The sequence below is a fragment of the Strongylocentrotus purpuratus genome, unplaced genomic scaffold (assembly GCF_000002235.5).
Source record: "Strongylocentrotus purpuratus isolate Spur 01 unplaced genomic scaffold, Spur_5.0 spur5_scaffold_7, whole genome shotgun sequence".
NCBI lineage: Eukaryota > Metazoa > Echinodermata > Echinoidea > Camarodonta > Strongylocentrotidae > Strongylocentrotus > Strongylocentrotus purpuratus.
Window position 1 is genome coordinate 16,015,884 of NW_022145613.1, and position 21,635 is coordinate 16,037,518.

General features: G+C 36.8%; 1 protein-coding gene across 1 annotated transcript; it reads left to right on the forward strand.

The window, feature by feature from the left end:
- The first annotated feature begins 950 nt into the window (after positions 1-950).
- Positions 951-21,202, forward strand: LOC755571 (aquaporin AQPAn.G). Its single transcript, XM_001190612.4, has 6 exons — positions 951-1,034; positions 2,859-3,306; positions 4,507-4,669; positions 15,557-15,773; positions 16,294-16,389; positions 17,561-21,202. Exons 2-6 carry the CDS (start codon positions 3,120-3,122, stop codon positions 17,762-17,764), a joined length of 867 nt encoding a protein of 288 aa, XP_001190612.2. The 5' UTR covers positions 951-1,034; positions 2,859-3,119; the 3' UTR covers positions 17,765-21,202.
- Positions 21,203-21,635: the final 433 nt, after the last annotated feature.

Consider the following 21,635-nt stretch of genomic DNA (forward strand, 5'->3'; position numbering starts at 1 on the left):
TTAAATTGTGCTAAAAACTGAGGATTTGTTTTTCATCCTCTTTATAATTTTTCGCACTGCGTCCTCACAAATCTTAGAATTTTTGTTTGCTTGCTTCGCTAGCTCAGAAATTAATAAAAACGACCATCTCACCCAACTACAAAGCAATACGGCTTATGTAAGCAGTATCTTAGACCATGTAGAGAATGGGTGTCGATCCTTACATAATACCTATTGTTCAGGGGGGATGAATGAATAGATCATTCCCCCCCCCCCCCCCCTGAACAATAGGTATCAATTACAGATCGACACCCATGATGTCGAGAGAGATACAAATATTGGTATAATGATGATCATTCACAGCATTTGTATGGCGCCATATATCTGTTTCAAAAAAATATTCAAAGGCGCATCATCCCTGATAATATAAATAATCACATAAACAATCATTACAATGTAGGGGTCTATATACCAATGTCTGAAAATTGTATATGTTCGCTTGTAGGTTTCCCTTTGTAGGCGCCCCCATTTTTTTTCTTTTTCTTTTTTACAGAGAGTGCTCTCTTTTTTGTTGGTGCCCCCCCCCCCCCTGGAGGAAGCTCCGCTGCCCTTCATCACCATCATCATCACCATCATCATCTCTGCTAATCAAGGAGGCAAATACATTGTTCCTAGTGTAGCTTTTTCAGTATCCTTCGTGATGGTAGAAAGAAACCAAAACTAGCCTGCTTTAGCGCTGGATGGCTCATAGTTTAGAATAGTCTATTAATGAATGGGTATGCTATTTTGCAGATAAAAGTTTCATGCTAAAATACTTAGTATCGTTAAACAGATTTTTCTCCAACATTTTATCTAGTTATAGATTTTTTTTAATTACAACGTTTATCATACAAGCTGTTTGTAATTTTTGAATTATTTTCATAATATATTGATGAAGATAGATGCTAAACCCTCTATCAATTAATAATAAACTCATCCAAAAAATCGTAGACAACATTGATGACCTCGACGTGACTGGAGCACTTCTGGCGATTGCGAATTGCGGCGGGATTCAGGTAAGATTTTCACTTATTTCTCCTTTTTTATATAGTTTATCATTCCACTGTGCTCTTCTTTATATATTTGGTTGAGATGGTCTACTATTTTTGATTGAAATAAGAGTGTTTGCTCATAAATCTCACTCTTCATTCGGATGAATAGTGTTTACATATTTTTTGCCGTCGAACTGGTTTCTACCAACGCTTCCCGGGACGTCCGACGGCCAACCAAAATCTAAGCCTGAACTGTCCCGATGAGATTATGTGCCGTACCGCTAGCGCTCGCTCTGTTCGGTCTCGGATTATTCTCATTTTGTATTCACGGTACATACATGGTAGTGATATTGCAGTCGAGTGTGAGGTTCCTCCGTCCGCATCTGGCTTGATGTGAATAGTGAATTGACCCAAGAGGCAAGACTGACCGTCTGAGTTCTATTCAGATTTTTGTATCCGAATCATTCATATCTGTTAATGCTAATACTAGATCTAGATCTAGAAATAAATAATCCCTTTTTGAGTGTAGATCTAGACTTAGGCCTACATTGTAGACCGAAAGCTTCAGTCTCTGACTGAGTTAGACCGAATTTTCCGTCTCTTTCTGTGCGCCATCTACACGTTCGTAATGGCGTTATCACAGTTTTTCCTTCATAATCATTTTGCCTTCGGCGTAAGGGATGAGATTGATTTAGATGACTCCGGCAGCGAGAGTTTAACACGGCTTGCAAGATTTTTAACATGGATGTCGATTTTGACCCATAATTTCCTTAAAAGGGACCATTAAACGGATTATTTCAGTCAAGTTGGTAAGTGGAACTGAATTATTATAGCCTAGGCCTAATTTACAATATAACATGCACGAGGTAAAATGACATTTTGGGGGATTTTGGGGGCAAAACGCTACGACCTGAAATGGCCGTGGCGTTATCAAGGGAATGTGTATAGACGGTTTCCGTCTCTAAAGAGAGAGCCGGCCGACCCTACCCCAATAAGAGGCTAACGAACGAAAGAGACGGAAAATTCGGTCTATGACTGAGTCTGATAATATCGACGGTGGTCCCGCTGAGATTGCATCTGGCTCCACTGACCGCCTCTGGAATGTCAACAAATGTCAGTTTTATAAAAGAAATGACCCATATCAGACGGTTATTTCTGTCTAATCTAGACTAGGCCTAGACCGAAAATTTCTGTCTCTTTCGTTCGTTAGCCTCTGATTTGGGTAGGGTTGGCTCCTCTCTTTAGAGCGGAGCCGACCCTACCCAAATCGGAGGCTAACGAACGAAAGAGACAGAAATTTTTGGTCTAGACTAGACCTAACTGCAAAACTTATGCAGTAACAAGGATTGCACAAGTAAAACTTCAGTTTTGCCAAAAATGCAATTCTTCCTCGATTCTCGACTCCTTCCCCGACATGCCCAAACTTATCAATATCAGAAATGGTAAGGCTAACTAAGGGCCCATCCATGTAGAGTAAAATACATCTAATTTGGGAATGCATGATGTAGGCTAGATCTAGTATGTTGTAGGCATTGTCATTGTCATGAACTGATGAACACAGATCTTTTCTTTTTAATCTTTATCATCTTGAATTGTGCAATTTAAAAATCTATGGCTATTCTAGCCTACACTGCAAATAATATTTGTGAAATTATGTAATTCATGTGATTTATCGAGCAAGGCCAAGGGAACAGCATCTTCCTCTCTACTCATTCTTCTGCAATAACAATATGGACATGATCTAAGGCTATAAAGCTACAAAGCATCTTTTATTATTTATTTATTTTCCAACACTATGTTTGCATGTTCTATTTTTGTTGTAAATATTTAAATATGTCTTCTTTTCAGAGCCTGAACGAATCGATGATGCAAACTTTCTAATCTTGAAGGAGCATAGTGGAAGTCGATCCTTACGATCCTACCATTACAAGAAAAGGGACAAGAAAACAGGATGTACATGGCACTGAATACCTGCTCATTTGGAAATAAATTCAAAACCATGCAAGGAATCGAATTGGACGATTGCTTGTTACAGCAGTGAAAACATACTTCTCTAACAATAATTATAAGTGGCCAAGAATTCAAGAAGTTTATCCTGCAAGAAACAAAATGGATGACAGCAGTACGGCGAGTAAAGGCCGGTGCTGCAGATGTTCGGTCACCACCTGTCGGTGCATCGTGGCAGAATTCTTCTGTATGTTTCTCTTCATGTTTATCGCTGGAACGACAGATCTTGCATGGGCAGATCGTCCACCTACATCAGAATTACAGGTGGCATTGACCCTTGGTTTCGCAGGTAAGTTCTTTAAAATGATCACTGTGATACAAGCATGTTTAATATTTTTAAAGGTTGTGTATTACAGCTTAAAAATTTGATTCTCTGACTTTTTTGTATAAATTAAGGCCAACTTTTTTTTTTTTTTAATGTTTCTCCTAAGTATTAGTAGATATAGAAAAGGCACAGAAGAATGTCAGTGAAAGTGCAGACAATGAATTAGAAAAAATAGAAAGTTACCCCCAAAACAGACAAATGCAACTGCGCCTCCAATATATGCCTACACCTACTAGGCTACTACTCACTCCTAAATCTATGAAGATTGTCTTCCTATGGTGATACATACGATAATCTCACAAAGTTTGGAGTTCATACATGTACGTCAACTCAAGTCAATTGCAGTAAGTTGAGATCACTAATAGTACTTGTATTAGGAAACTCCAATTGGTAATTCATGCTGTCATCGGGAACACCTCCCATTTTAGTTTACACATCATGACATTATTCACATTATTTTAAATATTTTATTTATGCCTCCACCCACCCATCGAAGTTGGTGTGCAGGAGGTATTATGTCTGTTCGTCCATCCGTCCGTCCCACTTTCTGGTTATTGCAGTAATTTTAAAAACCACTTTAGTTGACGTATGAACTTAAAATTTGTGACAGTATCACTATAGGAAGACAATCTTATTAGAGTTTGGAGTGAGTAGTAGGCGGAGGCATATTGGAGACGCAATTGTATTTGTCTGTTTTTTTTGTTCAGGATACATTATGGATATTGATGGTAAGAGATAAATAAAGGTTTCTCCTCCCATTGACTACAGTATGCATCTAATTTACACATATACTGTATGTATGACTGCCGTGTAGGAGATTCTCCCCTTTCGACTTTTAACATTTTTCATAATCTTCCCTTTGATTTTTCTTTTTCTGAAACTATTTTGTTTCTCCAAGTTTCCAGATTACAACAAGCCCTTTTTCTATTTAAAGTGTATGAATTCCTCAAAAATCCTCGCTCTTTAGATTGAGGGATATTCACAAACTCTATACATGTACATGTGCATATACTTTGAATGATATATTTTGTATAAAATATATGCTTCCTCCATGGTCTCTACATTTTAAACATGAACAAAAGATGATTTATTAATACAATGCATACATTAGTGGGGAAGTTTATTTTACTTAAAGAATGTTATTGTTCTCTCCTATTTCATCAGTCACAACATTGACGCAGTGCTTCGATGCAATCAGTGGTTCGCATCTCAACCCGGTGGTGACTATGGGCTTCATCATAACCAGACAGGTTGGTCTAATCAAAGGAATTGTCTTCCTGGCTGTTCAGTTCACTGGAGCTTTTACCGCTTGTCTTCTACTACAAGGGTAAGAATCGCCGGTTTTATATTTTTGCGAATTGTCTGTTACCCAATTAGAATTAGTCTATGGTCTACACCCAGTCTGTCCACTAACCATGTGGTCTAAAAAATGAATTTCTTCTACTTATCATTTGGTCTAATGACATTTTGGCTAATAGCCTTTTGGTCTAATCTCCATTAAATCTACTACCCATTTGGTCTAATGACATTTAGGCTAATAACTATTCATAAGGTCTAATAACCATTTGATTATTATCACTATTAGGTTAGGGCTGCGACGTGTAGTCAAATGCTCGAGTACCCGCACGGTTGACAACTACTCAGGTACGATTTCTCGTATCCGAATATTCGGCAAAAAAAAAAAAAAAAAAAAAAATCTATCCAAGCCGACGCTTACCCGTGCCTGGGTGAGCGGCGGCCGCTGGCATGGTGCCGTCGGTAAAAATGTTTCCCAACTCAAGCACTGTCAGACTCACCACTCAGAAACTGGAACCAAATGTCTGGATTTCTGTTTGGACTTGTACAGTAGGAAAATGGATTATTCTGCCATCTTTGGTTTTTAAAACAGCATTGTTTACTATTATTATTATTATTAAATCGGCGCCTTCAACTGCAATTCGAAGTAAAATTGCATGTGTTTTCGGCGACAGAACTGGGATACTGCTCCAAAGGTATGGTGGTGGCAAAACAAACAAAAAATTAAAAAAAAATAAATAAAAAAAAAATAAAAAATAAAAAATAAAAAAAATTATAAAAAATTATTCGCTTGTAAGCCTGGGAGTGTACTCAGGTACCTCATTACACTGTTGTTCATAGCCTTAATCACTATGATTGAATGATTATTAATATTAATCCATAATAAGGGGCATTAGACAAACTGGAAATTAGACCGACTAGATATTGGACTAGGTGAGCAATAGACCAAATGGGTAGTAGATTTATTTGAGATAAGACCAAATGAATATGAGCCAAAGTGGTCATTTAACCAATGATAAAATAGACCATGGTATGAGGATAGTACAATGTACTGTACATGTAGGTAGGCTAGAGCTTGGGTGTAGAACAAACAGCAATAAAACAATATTTTTGTATTTTAATCCTGCTTAATCTTTCCTTCTGCTCTCGCCCTTATCTATGATTTTTCTCTGTGTTGAAAATGTGTCCTGTTACAACTTACAAATATTCTTTCTATCTCTCTCCTTAATACCTTATGGGTACTGTATTCAGTTTTTACATTTCTTCTGGTAAACTTACGCTCTTTTTCTCTCCCTATTTATACCGTTGCCATCCCTCATTCTCTTTAAATATAGTATTTATTTCAGTCACTTGCTTTCAGTTTCATTGTCTGGGATCTTGATGCATTGCATTACATATATGTGAAACAAACATGTGATAGTCAAACTAGTTTTATAGTATATTTGGCGAGAAATGAGGCAGATGGCATTTTGAAAAAGATATCCTGGAAACAGATTGAATGCGTAATGTACAGTTGTGCTCATAAAATGCAAGCACAGTGTGATACATGTACATGTACGTGTACATGTACCGTAGTTAAAACTGTTGAATATTTGAAACAAATATGCTTCGATGTTCTGTCTTGCTTCCTTCCTGTTAAAAATAAAGCCTAAACCATTGGAGATTTTTTTTTCTCAACTACTAAGAGCTGTAGTTACTGTATTTGACTCGCCCCCCCCCCCCCCCCCAACAAAAAAAGGCAAATTATAAGAGGGCCTTTGTTGATGTCATCGCTTTTTTTCTGCTGGTTTTCCCTGCAATCATTTATTTGTATGACCCCCCCCCCCCCCCCCCCCCCAGATATAAATCAGCTATTTATAAATAGTAAACATCCATGAAAGGAAGACAGTATATTGCCTGGGGTGGTGTTAAATCATTTTTTGAGGTGGGCCTGAAAGCTAAATGTTAGTCCAAAATTATTTTCCAACTAGCACTTTTGTGTGCATTTTATAGTCATGAACTTGACTGTGATACAATTTCAGCAATATTTGCAGAATTCCTGTAAATTTTGTGAAAGAGTTTATTGACCCATTACCTCGACATGTGTTCCTGATTTAGGGTTGTTCTAGAGTGCATTCCAAATCACCAGTGGCCTTCATGCGAAGGAGGGCTTGTGTAGTCTGCAGACACAAACTCTTTTCAGCTGAAATACATGTTTACGTTTATTTGGGTTTGAACGGTAAGACTATGGAAACTGACTCCATAGGCCCTGCACTGTGCATGTGTAGATCTACATGTATGCTCTGATGGTATAAAATGATACGGCCAGTCTAGAGACTGAAAAAATGTATACATATGTAGGCTACATGTACTGTAGCATCAAGGCTTGCGCTTGATGGCATTGTTTCAAGGGGTGAACAGAGAGTCTGTGACCCGAACTAAGGTCCACATGATTGAATCCTTTCAAAACTGTTGATGAAATGAATGTCATGTGTCAATAGACCTGTCCCCGAATTGCAAAATAACCCACTAATTTCAGACTTTGGATATTTTCCTGAAGCTCGAAATTGCGTCTTCACCAGACGGATACACTCATCACAAATTAGCTCACACGGGTACAAATTAGCCCACTATTTCCTGAATAGCGGGCTATTATGGAAACAAGGCCCAAGATTTCTTGGGATATTTTCACCCCCAAATAGCCTGCTAATTGCACCCTAGTGCTGATGAAGATGCAAATTAGCTGGCTATTTGAGATCGGGCTACAGTGTAGTTAAGATAGCGGGTTGTGAACTTCTGTCTGATATTTCTTGGGATATTTTCACCACCAAATAGCCTGCTAATTGCACCCTAGTGCTGATGAAGATGCAAATTAGCTGGCTATTTGAGATCGGGCTACAGTGTAGTTAAGATAGCGGGTTGTGAACTTCTGTCTGATGACGACAGGCCTAATGTACAAATCATGTTACATGTACATGTAGGAGACTAGAACCATGGACCAACTGCAAACCATGGTAGGACTTGAGGCTTGTACATGTATTGTACCCTGGAAAGAAAATATGGTCTCCATTTCATAAAACTTGTTGTCAATAACAAATTTCTATGACAAATTTGCTCTCAGCCAATCAAATGCCACGATGTCAGGAGCTTTAACTGTATTTGTAACTTCTAAGTTCTTATCGATCAAAGTTTTATTAAACAACATGACAAGTATTAAAACAAAGTTCTTGTATGTGCCCATGTCCTTTTTCTGTGGAATCGTCAGTGGACATATACTTTTCATTCGTGTCTGCCTTTTTTCCTCTTTATCTTTGAACCATATTGTGTGGGCTGATGAATACATCTTGCTATTACTAACAAAATTGATATAGACCTAATTTACAAGGAATTAAGCGTACTTGTAGGGGCCTATTAAGGAATTTTTGTTGTTAGGCTCCAAGCAATAAGGCGCCTAAGAACGGGACCCCTTCAAATTTAACAAGCACGTCACAGTTGGGGATACAGTCAAGAGGTCATACCCTCTCTGGCTTCCAGTAAAGCCAACATAATCTATTTATGCAGCCATATTGTAATCACTCCATCAATTATAAAACTCTTTAGGCACTTCAGCCATAGGTTGTTTTTCTGTAAGTAAACTTCAAAATATGGTCTCTCAACTCACAAGCCCATTGTACATGTACCAGGAATTTAACATCTGGTGCGTTGAAAAAGCTATTGATGCAATTTCTTCTAGAGTTCCAACAGACACGATCACATGCAAGTAATGAAACATTGATTTTTGTATCAAGTTCAAACAAAGATGATATGTATTATGATGAATTTACTGCCAATTTAGAAAATAACTGGTATAAAAATGAGACGGAAGTTTTCCTATTACCAGTACCAGTAAATGAACTTGTACTGTTGTAATGTTTCATGTTGCAATCTTTACTTTAGTATACCTGTACTTCTTCTATCACTTGTCCTGTGTCCTCTCTCTTTTCTACATGTTCATGTACGTTTTTCTTGGTTGTCTACTTTCTCAATTTTTATAATAACCCGGCAAAATATAAGAATAGCAGCCTGCATGTGCATGTACGCCTAGTGTACTGTACTACACAGCTTTGAAAACTCAAATTTGGCCATTCACAAATCTAAAGAAAACATCCCCCATAATGCTCACCTTGTTTTCGCTGCACTTTCTCCTCTGATTGCACTCTGACCCCGTGACCTTTTGTCTTTGAACTCTTCCCAATGTGTGAAAACACAACACGGTGTAATTGCCAGAGGGTTTTTTTTTTTTTTTTTCTTTTTCAATTTGATCATCTGAGAGCCAAACATAGAGCTTAATTTATATCACACAAAAATGTGAACTTTCCATTTTCCTCTCCCTCTCCTGGTGTTTCTAAAATTCTAAAATGTTCAGGGTGCTACAAAATTTCTTTGATTCCTCCTGCCAAAACCTGCAGGTAAATCATGAAATTGCTTAGGCTTGTACCAGTTGTAGTGCACTGGATTGTTGTTGCTACGTTGGGAAGGCTTCATAAGAATTCACAGTGATGGTGTGAAACATTTGGGTGATTTTATCCACAAAAAGTTCAAAATCTGCACCTAAATACATGTACATACCATTCAAACCTGCCCTTGTTTATTCGATAATCAACACTGAAATGGATAAGAGGGGGGGAAATTAGATATGAATCTGAAATAACAATCAAATTTGAAACGGCATGTGTTTTGGGTATTTCTGTATTGTGTCGCAGATGGCATGCAAATGTCCCAAATCGATTGGCATTGGAAACAAAAGAAACTATTTCTGAGTAAGCGACTGTGTCATGGTTAGTTGAACTTGCTCACAAATTGTTTATTTCAAATTATGTGGAAAAGTATATGACCATTTCTATTCAAATCTCTTTTTCCTCTCTCCCTCTCTCTGTTGCTCTATCTGTTCCTCTCTCTCTTTCTCCCTCTGTCTGTCTGTCTCTCTCCCCCCCCCCCCCCCCCTCTCTCTCTCTCTCTCTCTCTCTCTCTCTCTCCTCCCCCCCCCCCCTCCCTCCCTCCTCTCTCCTCCTCTCTCTCTTCTCTCCCCCTCTATTTCTCTCTCCTTCTCTCCTCTCCTTCTCTCCCTCCTTCTCTCCCTCCTTCTCTCCCTCCTTCTCTCCCTCCTTCTCTCCCTCCTTCTCTCCCTCAATCTCTCCCTCCATCCCTCCTTCCCTCCAGCTCTCTTTCTTGGTGTGTTTGTCTCTTACAATAGCTCTCCATCAAATTTTGTTTTTCTCATAATTCCATGTAGAGGTCTGGAATCCGATTGCCATTAAAATCAATTCCTACACTTTACATATGTATCAACAAAACTTTGAAACCTTCCATTCCAGCCCTAAATTGTCAATTTCTCAAAGATTAAACTCGGCCTTCATGAACATATTATCCAGGAAAATATCTTCAGTCGACTTCCAAGTTAAAATGCAGAGACACACAAACAAGACAACTTATGAATTCAGCAGTTATTCTCTTTAGAGATAAAAATACGAAAACAAATATCGGGTACGCATCCACAAAATTGAACTGAAAAGCCTCATGCTGGTTACACTATGCTCTGCTGCTTGCGAGGCATTTCTTCTCATTTATTGAAAATTTGAAATCATCGACCAGCCGTTTATATGATATGAAGTTTATGAACATTCAAAACATTTTAGGGTCATTTAGACTGCAAGCAAAAACCATTGTTTTTTCTCACCTCCGAGTTTTGTTGGAAGTTGCAAGGCAACTACCCATAAAAACAACAAAAATTCTGATTAAACCAACCACCCCTAGAGTGTGTTTTATGAAAAGCTGGCCAATACTCGACCAGTTTTTGCAGTGTAAATGCTTACCGTACTTTCAAAACGCTGGTAAAAATTGTTGCGGTTTTTTGCCTCGTTTTTTTTTTTTTTCTCTCTTAAGTGCTGTCGCATGCAGAGCAGCAACAAGTGGTGCGTTTACACAACTCACCAAAAAACAGGGACCCTTTTCACAAAGCCATTTTCAATGACAAATGACAAAAATCAGTGACAAATCTGCTGATAGCCAATCAGAAGCAAGGATTTCAGTAGCTAACTGTCATTTGTCACTGATGACAAGTTTTGTGAAACGCTCCCCTGAACTATACACCAATGCCTTTTATAGGTTCTGCTAGTAGTGTAAATGTTGGTTTTAAAGGTAAAGACCAGTATTGGAAACGCCCCAATTTCAAAAATGAAATGGAAGCTCTCATTACCAATCATGTGAAAGAATATGTTTTGACTAATACATGATGATAAAAAATTTGCCGGGAAACCGTCTACTAATTCATATATTTGATAAATTTGTTTCTCTCATGGTCTGTGAGAGATATAGGGTAGTCCCATATACCTCTTTCTGTGTATAGTGCTTGTAACTTTACAAAGAATGGGCCAAATTTCTTATCATTTTGATGATTCCAGAACCTTGCAGATGCTAGATGCTAGATGATCAACCTTTTCTGATCGATTCCACAATGTTTCTTTCACAATGCAATCGCATGACCATAACTGGTCTTTACCTTTAAAAAAGCAGTGGCTTTTCAAATTGTTTTTTCTGCAATGTAAATGGGCCCTAGTGAGTGCATTGGTAGATGTTTATTTGTACATTGGAAGGCTGTGAATTGAATGAGTTGTGGTATTTCACATTGATATTCAATAATACTCTTTAGCAAACCTGCACTGTACATGTACATTGTATGTAGGCTCCACCATGTGTAAGGCATAAAAAGGGTTTTGGAGGTCTTACAATCCAGGCAATAAAGACAGCCAGGAGCCATGTTATTTTTCAAATGAAAATACATTCCTAAAAAAAGTAAAAATACAATCATGGCCAGTTGGTCAATCTAGTTACTTGCGATTTACTTCAGGTTTAGAATTTCAAAATACTCTTTTCTCAGACTGATTTCCATTGAAATTGTGCTTTTTTTTTTCTTCATTTTTTCTTCTTTTTTTTGGGGGGGGGGGGGAGGGGGGCAGGGGACACAGGTTTTATCATTCTAACATGACACTAAACTGCTATGAGTTTTTAAAAAGAAAAATTGTTCAGGTACATTGTAGGCTGAGGAATTGTTTGCTGAAGTTTTCACGTAGGGGTAAAGTTTTTTGCACAGGTGACCTAATATTGATGAGTATAAAATAATTCACATGATAGCTTTTAAGTGCATAATATACACCCATCCCTCTGGCTTTTCACTTGAGTGTAAGAGGAGCCAAAGATCAATGATATATCCTTTTCCAGAGGACAAGCGAGGGAGCTTCGAGGATGGGAAATTCATTCCGATCATGGCTCTTCAGTGTCTGTGGCAATGTTTTGATGTGGTGGGTTCTCACGCAATCTATCACACTCTATTTTGCCCTTTTAGTCTTTTTCTCAAAAAATACATCAAGGTACATTTACAGTGTCATGGAAATTCTCTGGAAATTCTCTGGAAATTACATGTGCTCTTGTGCAGTAGAACATAATAGCAATGTTTTGATCTGTGTGTTTCTCACGCAACCTATCACTCTATTTTGCCCATTTCAGGGTTTTTTCTTCTCAAAAAATACATCTAAGCACTTGTACATGTATATGAATATCATGAAAATTTTCTGGAAATTACATGTACAGTAGAACATTATCATAAGGAATGTGTATGAGCCCAGTATAACCTGGAAGTTACTAGTGAAACATTATTAGGAAAAACACTGTTATTGTAAACTTTCATGACAAGGCAATTTCGTCGGTCTGTAACCCATTTCTCTGTGCTTTGTTGTTTTGGGGCTCTAATTGTTATTTGGGTTTCATTGTAACAAGGTAATATTGTCAGTCAAAAGGAGTTTGCTACGATGCAGCACCACTGTATTAGAGTCAAGAAAGTAATTAGGGCCGTTGTCTATGATAGACTGTAGTATTAAACTTGACTCAAGATCATTGAGATACAGTAGCTGAAATCATTTCTTACATAAAAGTGTAGGCCCGCATGCAGAATTTGCAGATTATGTTATTGTTGCATGACGGGAATCAAAATTCATATTTTCAAGTAGTGCTGTAGTCAAACGTTTAACCGTCCGGTATCCGACCGCCCATGGCGGATTCCGTTTTCAATTGGACGGTTTCGTTTTCCCGTTTTTTTTTTTTTTTTTTTTTTTTTTTTAATAATTTTTTTTTTTTAATTTTTTTTTTTTTTTTTAATTTTTTTTTTTTTTTAAGTTTCGATTTATGCCCCTCCACCTGGCACTATGCCTGGCAATGTCTCCCAGCTCAGTAATCGGTGTGATGACTTACCACTTGGAAACTAGAACAACACTCCAATTTGTCTGTCATCTTGGTTTGAAAGTAATCTTTGTAATAGATCTCAATATATATTCATCCAAGTTTAACACATGGTGTACCACAAGGTTCTATCCTAGGTCCTCTACTGTTTTTAATTTACTTTAATGATCTTACACATTATTCTAAAATGGCATTGTTACTATTATTTGTGACTAGTTCACAAGCACAAATCGGCGCCTTCAGTTAAATCACCTTCCTGCTTTTTCACACGGTAAAAAAAAAAAAAAAAAAAAAAAAAAAAAAAACAATTTTTTTTTTTTTTTTTTTTTTTAAATCGTTTAACCGAAAACCGTCCGGTTTTGACAGGCGGTTAAACGGAATTGGAGATATCCGTGATGTTACAGCACTATTTTCAAGACAACAACATATACGTCATGTATTTTCCATTATCCAAACAAGGAAGTTATCTTTCAATCACCCCAGAAATATGGTTAGAAAATATAAAATCATTTGAAGACAAATAAAAGCCTGGATGAGGTATACATGTAGGAAAGTGAATGATTAAAGAGCCTAAATAAAGGGGAAATATAGGATTATGTAACTACCAATTTACTTATGATTTAAGTAATTAACTTAACCTTCATTTATAGGATGGACTCTAATGCATCGCTTTAGATTAACAAGTTGCCTAGGTAACACATGTAATATCCTGTCCGCCTTTCTAAAACTCTTGCTACTGTGTCCTGGGTGTACACATGTATTGTGTCAACTGTAACTTTAGCCAATTAAAGACTACTATAATAGTTTTACATGTAGGCCTACATGTACATGTAGTATGTTTATTTAGTTCAATAGTCAAAAGTTACCAAAAATGGAATTAAGCAACAGTTGCCTAGGTTCCCCAGTTGAAAGCCTTTTTGGAATCGGAACTTGAGTGTGAGCCCTGATAATGCCATCTATACATGTAGGTTCAACCGTTTAAAGATGAAGTTGAGTTCTGCTCATGTGATTGCATTGTGAAAGAAACGGTGTGGAATCGACCAGAAAAGATTGATCATCTAGCATATAAGAATTTGTGTGTATTGCAAGGTTCTGGAATCATCAAAATGATGAGAAATTTGGCCAAGTCTTGGTAAAGTTACAAACACTGTACACAGAAAGATATATATGGGACTACACGAACATGTACATGGCGTCAAAATCCTACCCTGGAGTTTTACGATGTTACATGACATATTTAGAATATGAAGGCATTTGAAGAGCCATGCTTTTCAGGGAACATGCTTATCTGATGTTCTTCCGCACTTGCATAATAAGAATGATAACCCTCAAAAATTATTTTTCACCTCTTCCCAGAACTCAACCTTCTCTTTAAGTACTCAAAATTAAAGGGAATTTTTGCCATTCTTCAAAAATCCTTCCTCAAAACTGTAAAGGTACTAGTCGATTTCTAGGGGGCGTGTCTCTTTTGATCCCTGTAGAGGAGTTATGTTATTTTTGGTACAGGATATGGTGGAAGTGATGACATAAACAGAGATACTTTGACCTGAATTTCCAGGTCAGCAATGCTTTGAACATCTCTTGAAAGAAAGAGGAAATTCCAAGGAGAAAAAAGAGATTCTTTGTTTCGTATTCTCCTTGGATCAACAACCTGTTTCTAACATCTGGCATCATTCTGAGCAGACTTGCACAGAATTGTTGCACTTGATTTAATACCAAAGACAGGCTTTTTATAATCCTTATTACACATTAGACATATCCGTGTTTAATGTCTATCTATATTATTATTTTCTTCAGAGAGTATTAAAGATTTTTTTTTTTCTTCTCAATGTTTCCCTGCACTGACTTATGAAAAGCAAAGATAAATTCATGTACCAACAGTATCCATGCATGTAGGGCCTACAAATGGTTGAAATTTGAAGGTCAGTACATGTGAAATAAATTGATTACGTTCCTAAAGTATGAGTAAAACAAAAGAGTGTTTAAAGAGAAGGTTGAGTTCTGGGAAGAGGTGAAAATAATGTGTGAGCGTTATCATCGTTATAATGCAAATGTGGAAGAACATCAGATCAAAATGTTGCCTGAAAAGCATGGCTCTTCAAATGCTTTAATGTTCTAGATATGGCATGTAACAGCATAAAAATCGGGACAGATTTTCATACCACATGTTCCTGTAGTCCCATATACATATTTCTGTGTACAGTGCTTGTAACTTTACCAAGACTGGGCCAAATTTCTTATCATTTTGATGATTCCAGAACCTTGCAGTCTACACCAATACTTGTATGCTAGATGATCAACCTTTTCTGATCGATTCTGCACTGTTTCTTTCACAATGCCATCGCGTGACCAGAAGTCAACTTTATCTTTAAATGATGAGTTGTTATGAGCTCATCAGAGTGTCTGGTGTGAAGAACATCTGCTTCATCCATTATTAAACCAAAACCAAGAATTCTTTTCCTTTATTTTGGTGTGTTTTTAATTCTAAATTCTAAAATAACATTGTAATTAGAGGATTAATTTAAAGGAAATTCCATGAGATCATCACCATCAATATCATTGTGTTTCCCATATTAGATTAAATTAATTTTGAGCATAATTCATGAAATAATAGTACCTTACAATACTAGTTGTCACAATTGTTTTTTCTCTTCTTCTTTCTTATCAGGTCCATTCCCGCAGATTTACAAGGCTCGCTCGGTTCCACTAGCCCATCATCTGAAATATCTTCCCATCTCGCTTTCGGCATTGAGCTTATCCTTACGTTTATCTATGTCTTTGTTGTGCTATCGTCATGGGAACTGAGGTTGCCCGAGAGTGGCTACTTGCCCGGCTGTAGAGCACTTGTTATTGGCATCACCTACAGTATGAATACAATGTGGGGGGTAAGTACCCAAAATCTATTTTGTATTTAAAAAAACAAAAAGAAAATTGTTATTATTTATCGTTTGGCAATCGCCAAACTTTTTCTTCACATCAATTACCAAAGAAGGCTTAGCATAAAATTTCATTCAACTTTTATTTCTTCTTCCACAGAGGAAAATGATTTTCAACAGGGTTGAATGAATCACTTAGCCATTCCTCCTCAATTTGGCAACAATTTTATTTTTATTTTGCTATTATGTTATTGTTACTGAATAATATATAATGTATCTGTAATGAATCTGTATTAATGATTATCACATAAAGCAAATTAAAGTGTAAATTTATGTGAGAAAATAGTAATTTTGCATTCAGCTATCTTGATCTTGCCAATTTAAGGATTTTACTGCTTTTCAGCTTTAATTGCTCTTTGATTTGCTATTTTGGACAAATATAGTTCTTTATTAACCAAAAGATAATGTGTACTAGCACACAATTTGGCACTGACATTTATTTTACCTATGGATGTATTTTGTATTTCAGTATGCGTTTACTCAGGCAAGCATGAATCCAGCTAGGTCTTTAGCTGCTGCTGTTATAACAAACGTGGATACAACATTATGGCTTGTCTTATTAGAGGTAAGTTGGCGAGGCAGATTCCAGCTGAAAGTATGAAGTTATCATGTTTGTTAAATACTGTTGGCGGTGAGAGAATACAAGAAAAATGTGAACTATAATTAGATGTAAATTGCAACACAGAGTACATGCACGCTATAATTAAGATTAAACTGAGTACACATAAATATACATAAATGACATAGAAGTAATGTTTAAATATTGAAAATATAAAACGTTGTTTTGAACAGGTGAGTTTGAAGAGTCTCTATCATAGAGTAAGGTACAGTACATACTACTAACCTGTTGTTTATATAGAAAATAATATCGCTAGTGACATTCGTTTGTCTCACAATGTATGGTCAACAAGGGATCAAAAGATCACGACGTTTCGTGTGCCGCTGCAACACTTTGTCAAGTGATAAAATATATTGTAAGCAAGCATCTTTTATGATTGGTTGAGCACCCGTGTGCTTCGGCCAATAGGCCTTGTCCGTTATTGTTCTAATTATTGATCAAATTATTTGACCGTCTGTCCACCCATCGAGTATAAAAGGTGTTGCTTACAATATATTTTATCACCGAAACGTCGTGATCTTTTGATCCCTTGTTAACCATACATTGCGAGATAAACAAATGTCATTAGCGATATTATTTTCTATACTTTATCGGCAATGAGTAACATATTTAGCACTGTTGTTTATATTTGAGAAAATAAACAGAACTGAATTGCCAAATATGACCTCAAAGCTCGAAACAATAATTGCTCCAGTTCTAAAATCTGACAACAGAGCAAAAAGGGGCAAAGCTGTTTTTTGTATACTGAAGATGTTAAAGATCGCTGTTACTGTATAACTTGATGTTCAATGAGTTCTAGTCAAGTTTACTACAAGTGTTTTACAGATCGTTGGACAGCGCAGGGTCTTAAAGAGTGTCCCAAAGCATAAAGGGAAAGAAATTCAATGACCTATTAAGAGGATTTGGGCGCCAACAGTTTGGTAACACGCTGGCTACTCAAAAAGTCCAACTACTGTACTCAAGTTAATTATCTTAGAAATTAGAATGATCAATGGACAGAAATTCCATTTTGTAGTATATCAACCATAAACCGGGGATAGAAAGATTTATTATTTGTATCAATTAATCGTACATGTACATTCTGCAACCTACATATTATTGCATTTATTTGTTCCAGGTATATGTGGCTGGGCCTGTATTAGGTGCTGTGGTATCAGCGCTCATTTACAAGTACATCTTCGCCACGATGGCGACCAGGGACCGACGGAGGCGGCAGAACGCGGGGGCTGCGAACGGCGAATCGTCGGAAGAGGAAAACATGGTCGCGCTACAGAGTATTTCATCCCCGATCGGGAGGGTTAAGGATACACGAGATCTTTAGTTCTCCCGCGAGGATAGCATATTATCCATTCTGTGACTGACGATTAGAACTGAAGATGTTGTAAACGCCTACTGCATATTGCGCTATATAGGAACCGGTATGTAGCCGAACTGATCCAAGATGTCAGTATATCACCCCAGCTTTAGCCAAGGTGCCCTGATACGGCATTAAAGACTCCAAGGAATATTTTCCAACTGGGTACCGATTAATTCACCTGGGTGGAGAGTGGCAGATGGAATAAATGCCTTGCCAAAGGATGTTAGTGCCACCGCAGGGATTTGAACCCTGTTATATGCAATCCACAGTCCTTTTAAACATGAGATCATGATACATCAAGGAAGCGCATGACCACATGTTAGTTAAGTGATGGAGAGAAACACTCAGTAGTTGCTAGTCGTCATCATGAAGAAGCGTTTCCATCAAAGCAACACATAATCATATAGCCCTGTTTGGTAAACCTCTATCTTGGATTGAAGAGTACTTTGTAACATCTTACAACATCATATTTCAGGTGGAAATCATGATTATTTATACTACCGGTACTTTAAAGGTAATGATTAAAGTTATTATGAGTGCTCTGAATATTCTTGCTATCGAACATCAACATGTTGATCATTATCAGTCACATATCAGCTGGGAATGTACATGCATCATATGTAACCACTCACAATGGTAACCTGTGGTGATGTAACACGAGTAAATATAGAGAGCTTCAGAATATTCAAAGTGTATTGATTCCTGTGACATGACATAAAAGTGAAATATAACAATGTTTTTTGTCAAGTTGATGTAGACACCCTGGAGTCAGTAGAGTTTAGAATATTCCCCATAATTCCTGTGGTACTTTAATTTTCTTTGTCTTTTTATCTTTCCAATTTTTTAGCAACCTTTGTCTGAAATTGTAAATTATGTCTTAATTTAAACTATTTTTAACCATTTAAATAGAAAAGCCTGGTACTGTATTTAATGGCCATCATTATAATTAGTCCCATTTGTAAGGATGTAATTTGAGTTCCTTGTATGAGTCATGGAAATTTGGTACAACCTTATAAGGAGTTATTTTATTATTCAACAGTTGTTAATGAATCATATTTATGTGTGTGTTGTATGCAATTATTTACAACAAAGGCACTGCACTGCAAGCAGGGTTTGATAACAAAAGAAAGGAAACAGCACTGGACACTAGATGGCAGTAGACTGAAATATGAAGTTGCCTGGTTGGGTCAATCGTGTTAAAGAATGCCACAGTGCTACCATGTGTCTTCCTCTTTCTCTTTCTCTTTTTATCTACCCCCCCCCCCCCCTATCATTTCTTCCCACTCTCTTTTTGGTTGTCGGTCAGAATGTAAACAAGAAAAGAATCGTACCCACTCAAATTGTAGGAATGTTCTGGGCTTGTCAATTTGTGGTAGATTTCAAGTTGAAAATGTACTCTCAAGTTTATATCCAATTTGAAAGAAATGTACAACGTTCTGCTGACAGAAACACAGTTGATCACATGTTTGTATGAATATGAATATAAGTACATGTATGCTGTCATTAAAAACTGTTTGTAATGTACATGTAGTTTGATCTGATTGAAACGATAAACTGAATGAACGATTTGAAGTTAGTCAGTTCCAATTTAACCCTTACAGTGGATTTTGAAGGTTTAAATTTCCATATCTTCTTACTCTGTCTGATATCTTTTGACCAAGAAAAGCTTGTTTGTTTGTTTGTTTGTTTTTCATGAAAGATGGGTGCATGAATTGTGTTGTTAGGTATGAAAAACTGTAACAAGTTGAAAATTGAAGTATGAATTATAGATCTATTCAATGATCCATTTATGACTTTGTGGCACCGTACAGGGTGACGATGAAAGGATGAATTTAAATCATGTTTTCGTTCACTTTTTTTAATTGGCCTGGACTGAGCTAAAACCTCTTAACGGGTTTGGGTTTTTTTTTGTGTGTGTGTGTCTTATTTATCAGCAAAAAGAGGGGGGGGGGGGGACTTGGGGGAGGGGTAGGACTTGATCACAGAAAGTGTGTGAACATTACAATGTGAGGTAACGTGTGTTTTATACCAAACTACCTGTTTTTTGTTTGTTTTGTTTGTTTGTTGATTGTTTTTTCTTGAAGCAAGGTAAAATATGTGTGAACAAGGTTGTGTGTTTGTTAAGTGGTGAACTATGCAAGCCATACTTGCCAGGGTATGGAAAATACTTGTCTGTTCAGCAGCGTGGAAAGACAAATCATTTGTCTTCAATCTTTCATATGAATTGTACAAATTCCATATACATCATTATGTCTTTTTCAATTCTCTCAAATGATTGCTTACAATTTGAGGTACATGTATAATGAATCATATATTTTTCTGTCTCTTCTCTTTCTGTACTCTGTAAAAATTCATGTACTTAAAGAATAGCTGCATTCCAATTCCATATTTACACCATTCCATGAAAATTCCAACAATTATGTAAATATGAGGTGTAGCTGATATTAATTGTGAATTATTATGTTCTCAGTTTGTATTGTTGATCTTGTCTGCTTGGAGCCACTAAGGAATTCGTTTTGTGTTAACCCATAGCAGTTTACCGTCACCTTTTAGTGACCTTTTCGTGCTTATCTTTTGATCAAGAATGCTCTGAATTACAAATTGGTTATGAGCTGAAAATGCATAAATGTCTTGCCAAAGGATGTTAGTGCCACCACAGGGATTTGAACCCTGCAATATGCGATCCACAGTCCACTTATACACAACACGTCAAGGAAGCGTGTGACTGTAGCAGTGTGTTGTGCCGTTTGTAAAGAGAAATGATATAATTAAAATTAATCATTGACATCTCTAAATTGGCAATGCAGAATGAAATTTAAAATCTCTGTTTCATGTCCACACTAGTCAATTTCTTGTTTTTGATTTTCTTCTGTAAAGTTCATTTAAGGTACATTTGTATTTTTTTAACTGAGTAGGATATTCAAATAATTGTTACCAATTCGAGGAGGAAAGGCTGAATCACTTATTAGACCTATAGAAAACGTTACTGTTATGGGTTAAGGTATTTTAGTTAATGCCTTGTGGCTCCAGACTGAAATTACATTGTACTTCAATGTCAAATTACACAAAACCGTTATGCAAATGTTGATGATTTGTACACTGACTGAGGTCTGTGCTTTTTACAGGGATATGTACCAAATATATTTATGAAATGCTTTTGTAATTTAATGTCAATTTTTCTTGTACAGATTCCAAATTTTAACATGTGACATTTTGGTATGTACTGTATGGATGTATATTGACTGATTACATTATGTGCAGTTTGTATGACTTTTATTTTTTATAGAAGAGCAGGTCAAAACATGAAATAGTACATTTTAGTGATGGAAATGTAAAGTATGTTACATGAAATTGTTGTTTATGATATGTTTCTGATTTCCAATATATTCTACCTCCTATATATGTGTTTGCGTCAATTTCCATTTCATTTGGATATTATATCATTGTTGGTGTTGTATGTGTACCCTAGATTCAGATAATTTTTTTAATGTTCTATTCTTCTTGGTCCCTTGTTTAAATGCACATACTTGTATACAACTGAGTTTTACCCCAATGTTGGGGGTAATGTAAGAGTACTTCCACACTTGCTCCCTCTCTCTCTCTCTCTCTCTCTCTCTCTCTCTTTATCTATCTATCTATCTCTCTGTCTTTATCTATCTATCTCTCTCTTTCTTTTTATCTATCTCTCTCTGTTTCTGTTTGTCTCTGTCTCTCTGTCTGTCTCTCTCTATCTTTCATCTGTTTCTTTCTTTCTCTCTCTCTCTCTCTCTCTCTCTCTCTTTGTCACTCTCTCTTGCCCCCCCCCCCTCTCTCTCTCTCTCTCTCTCTCTCTCTC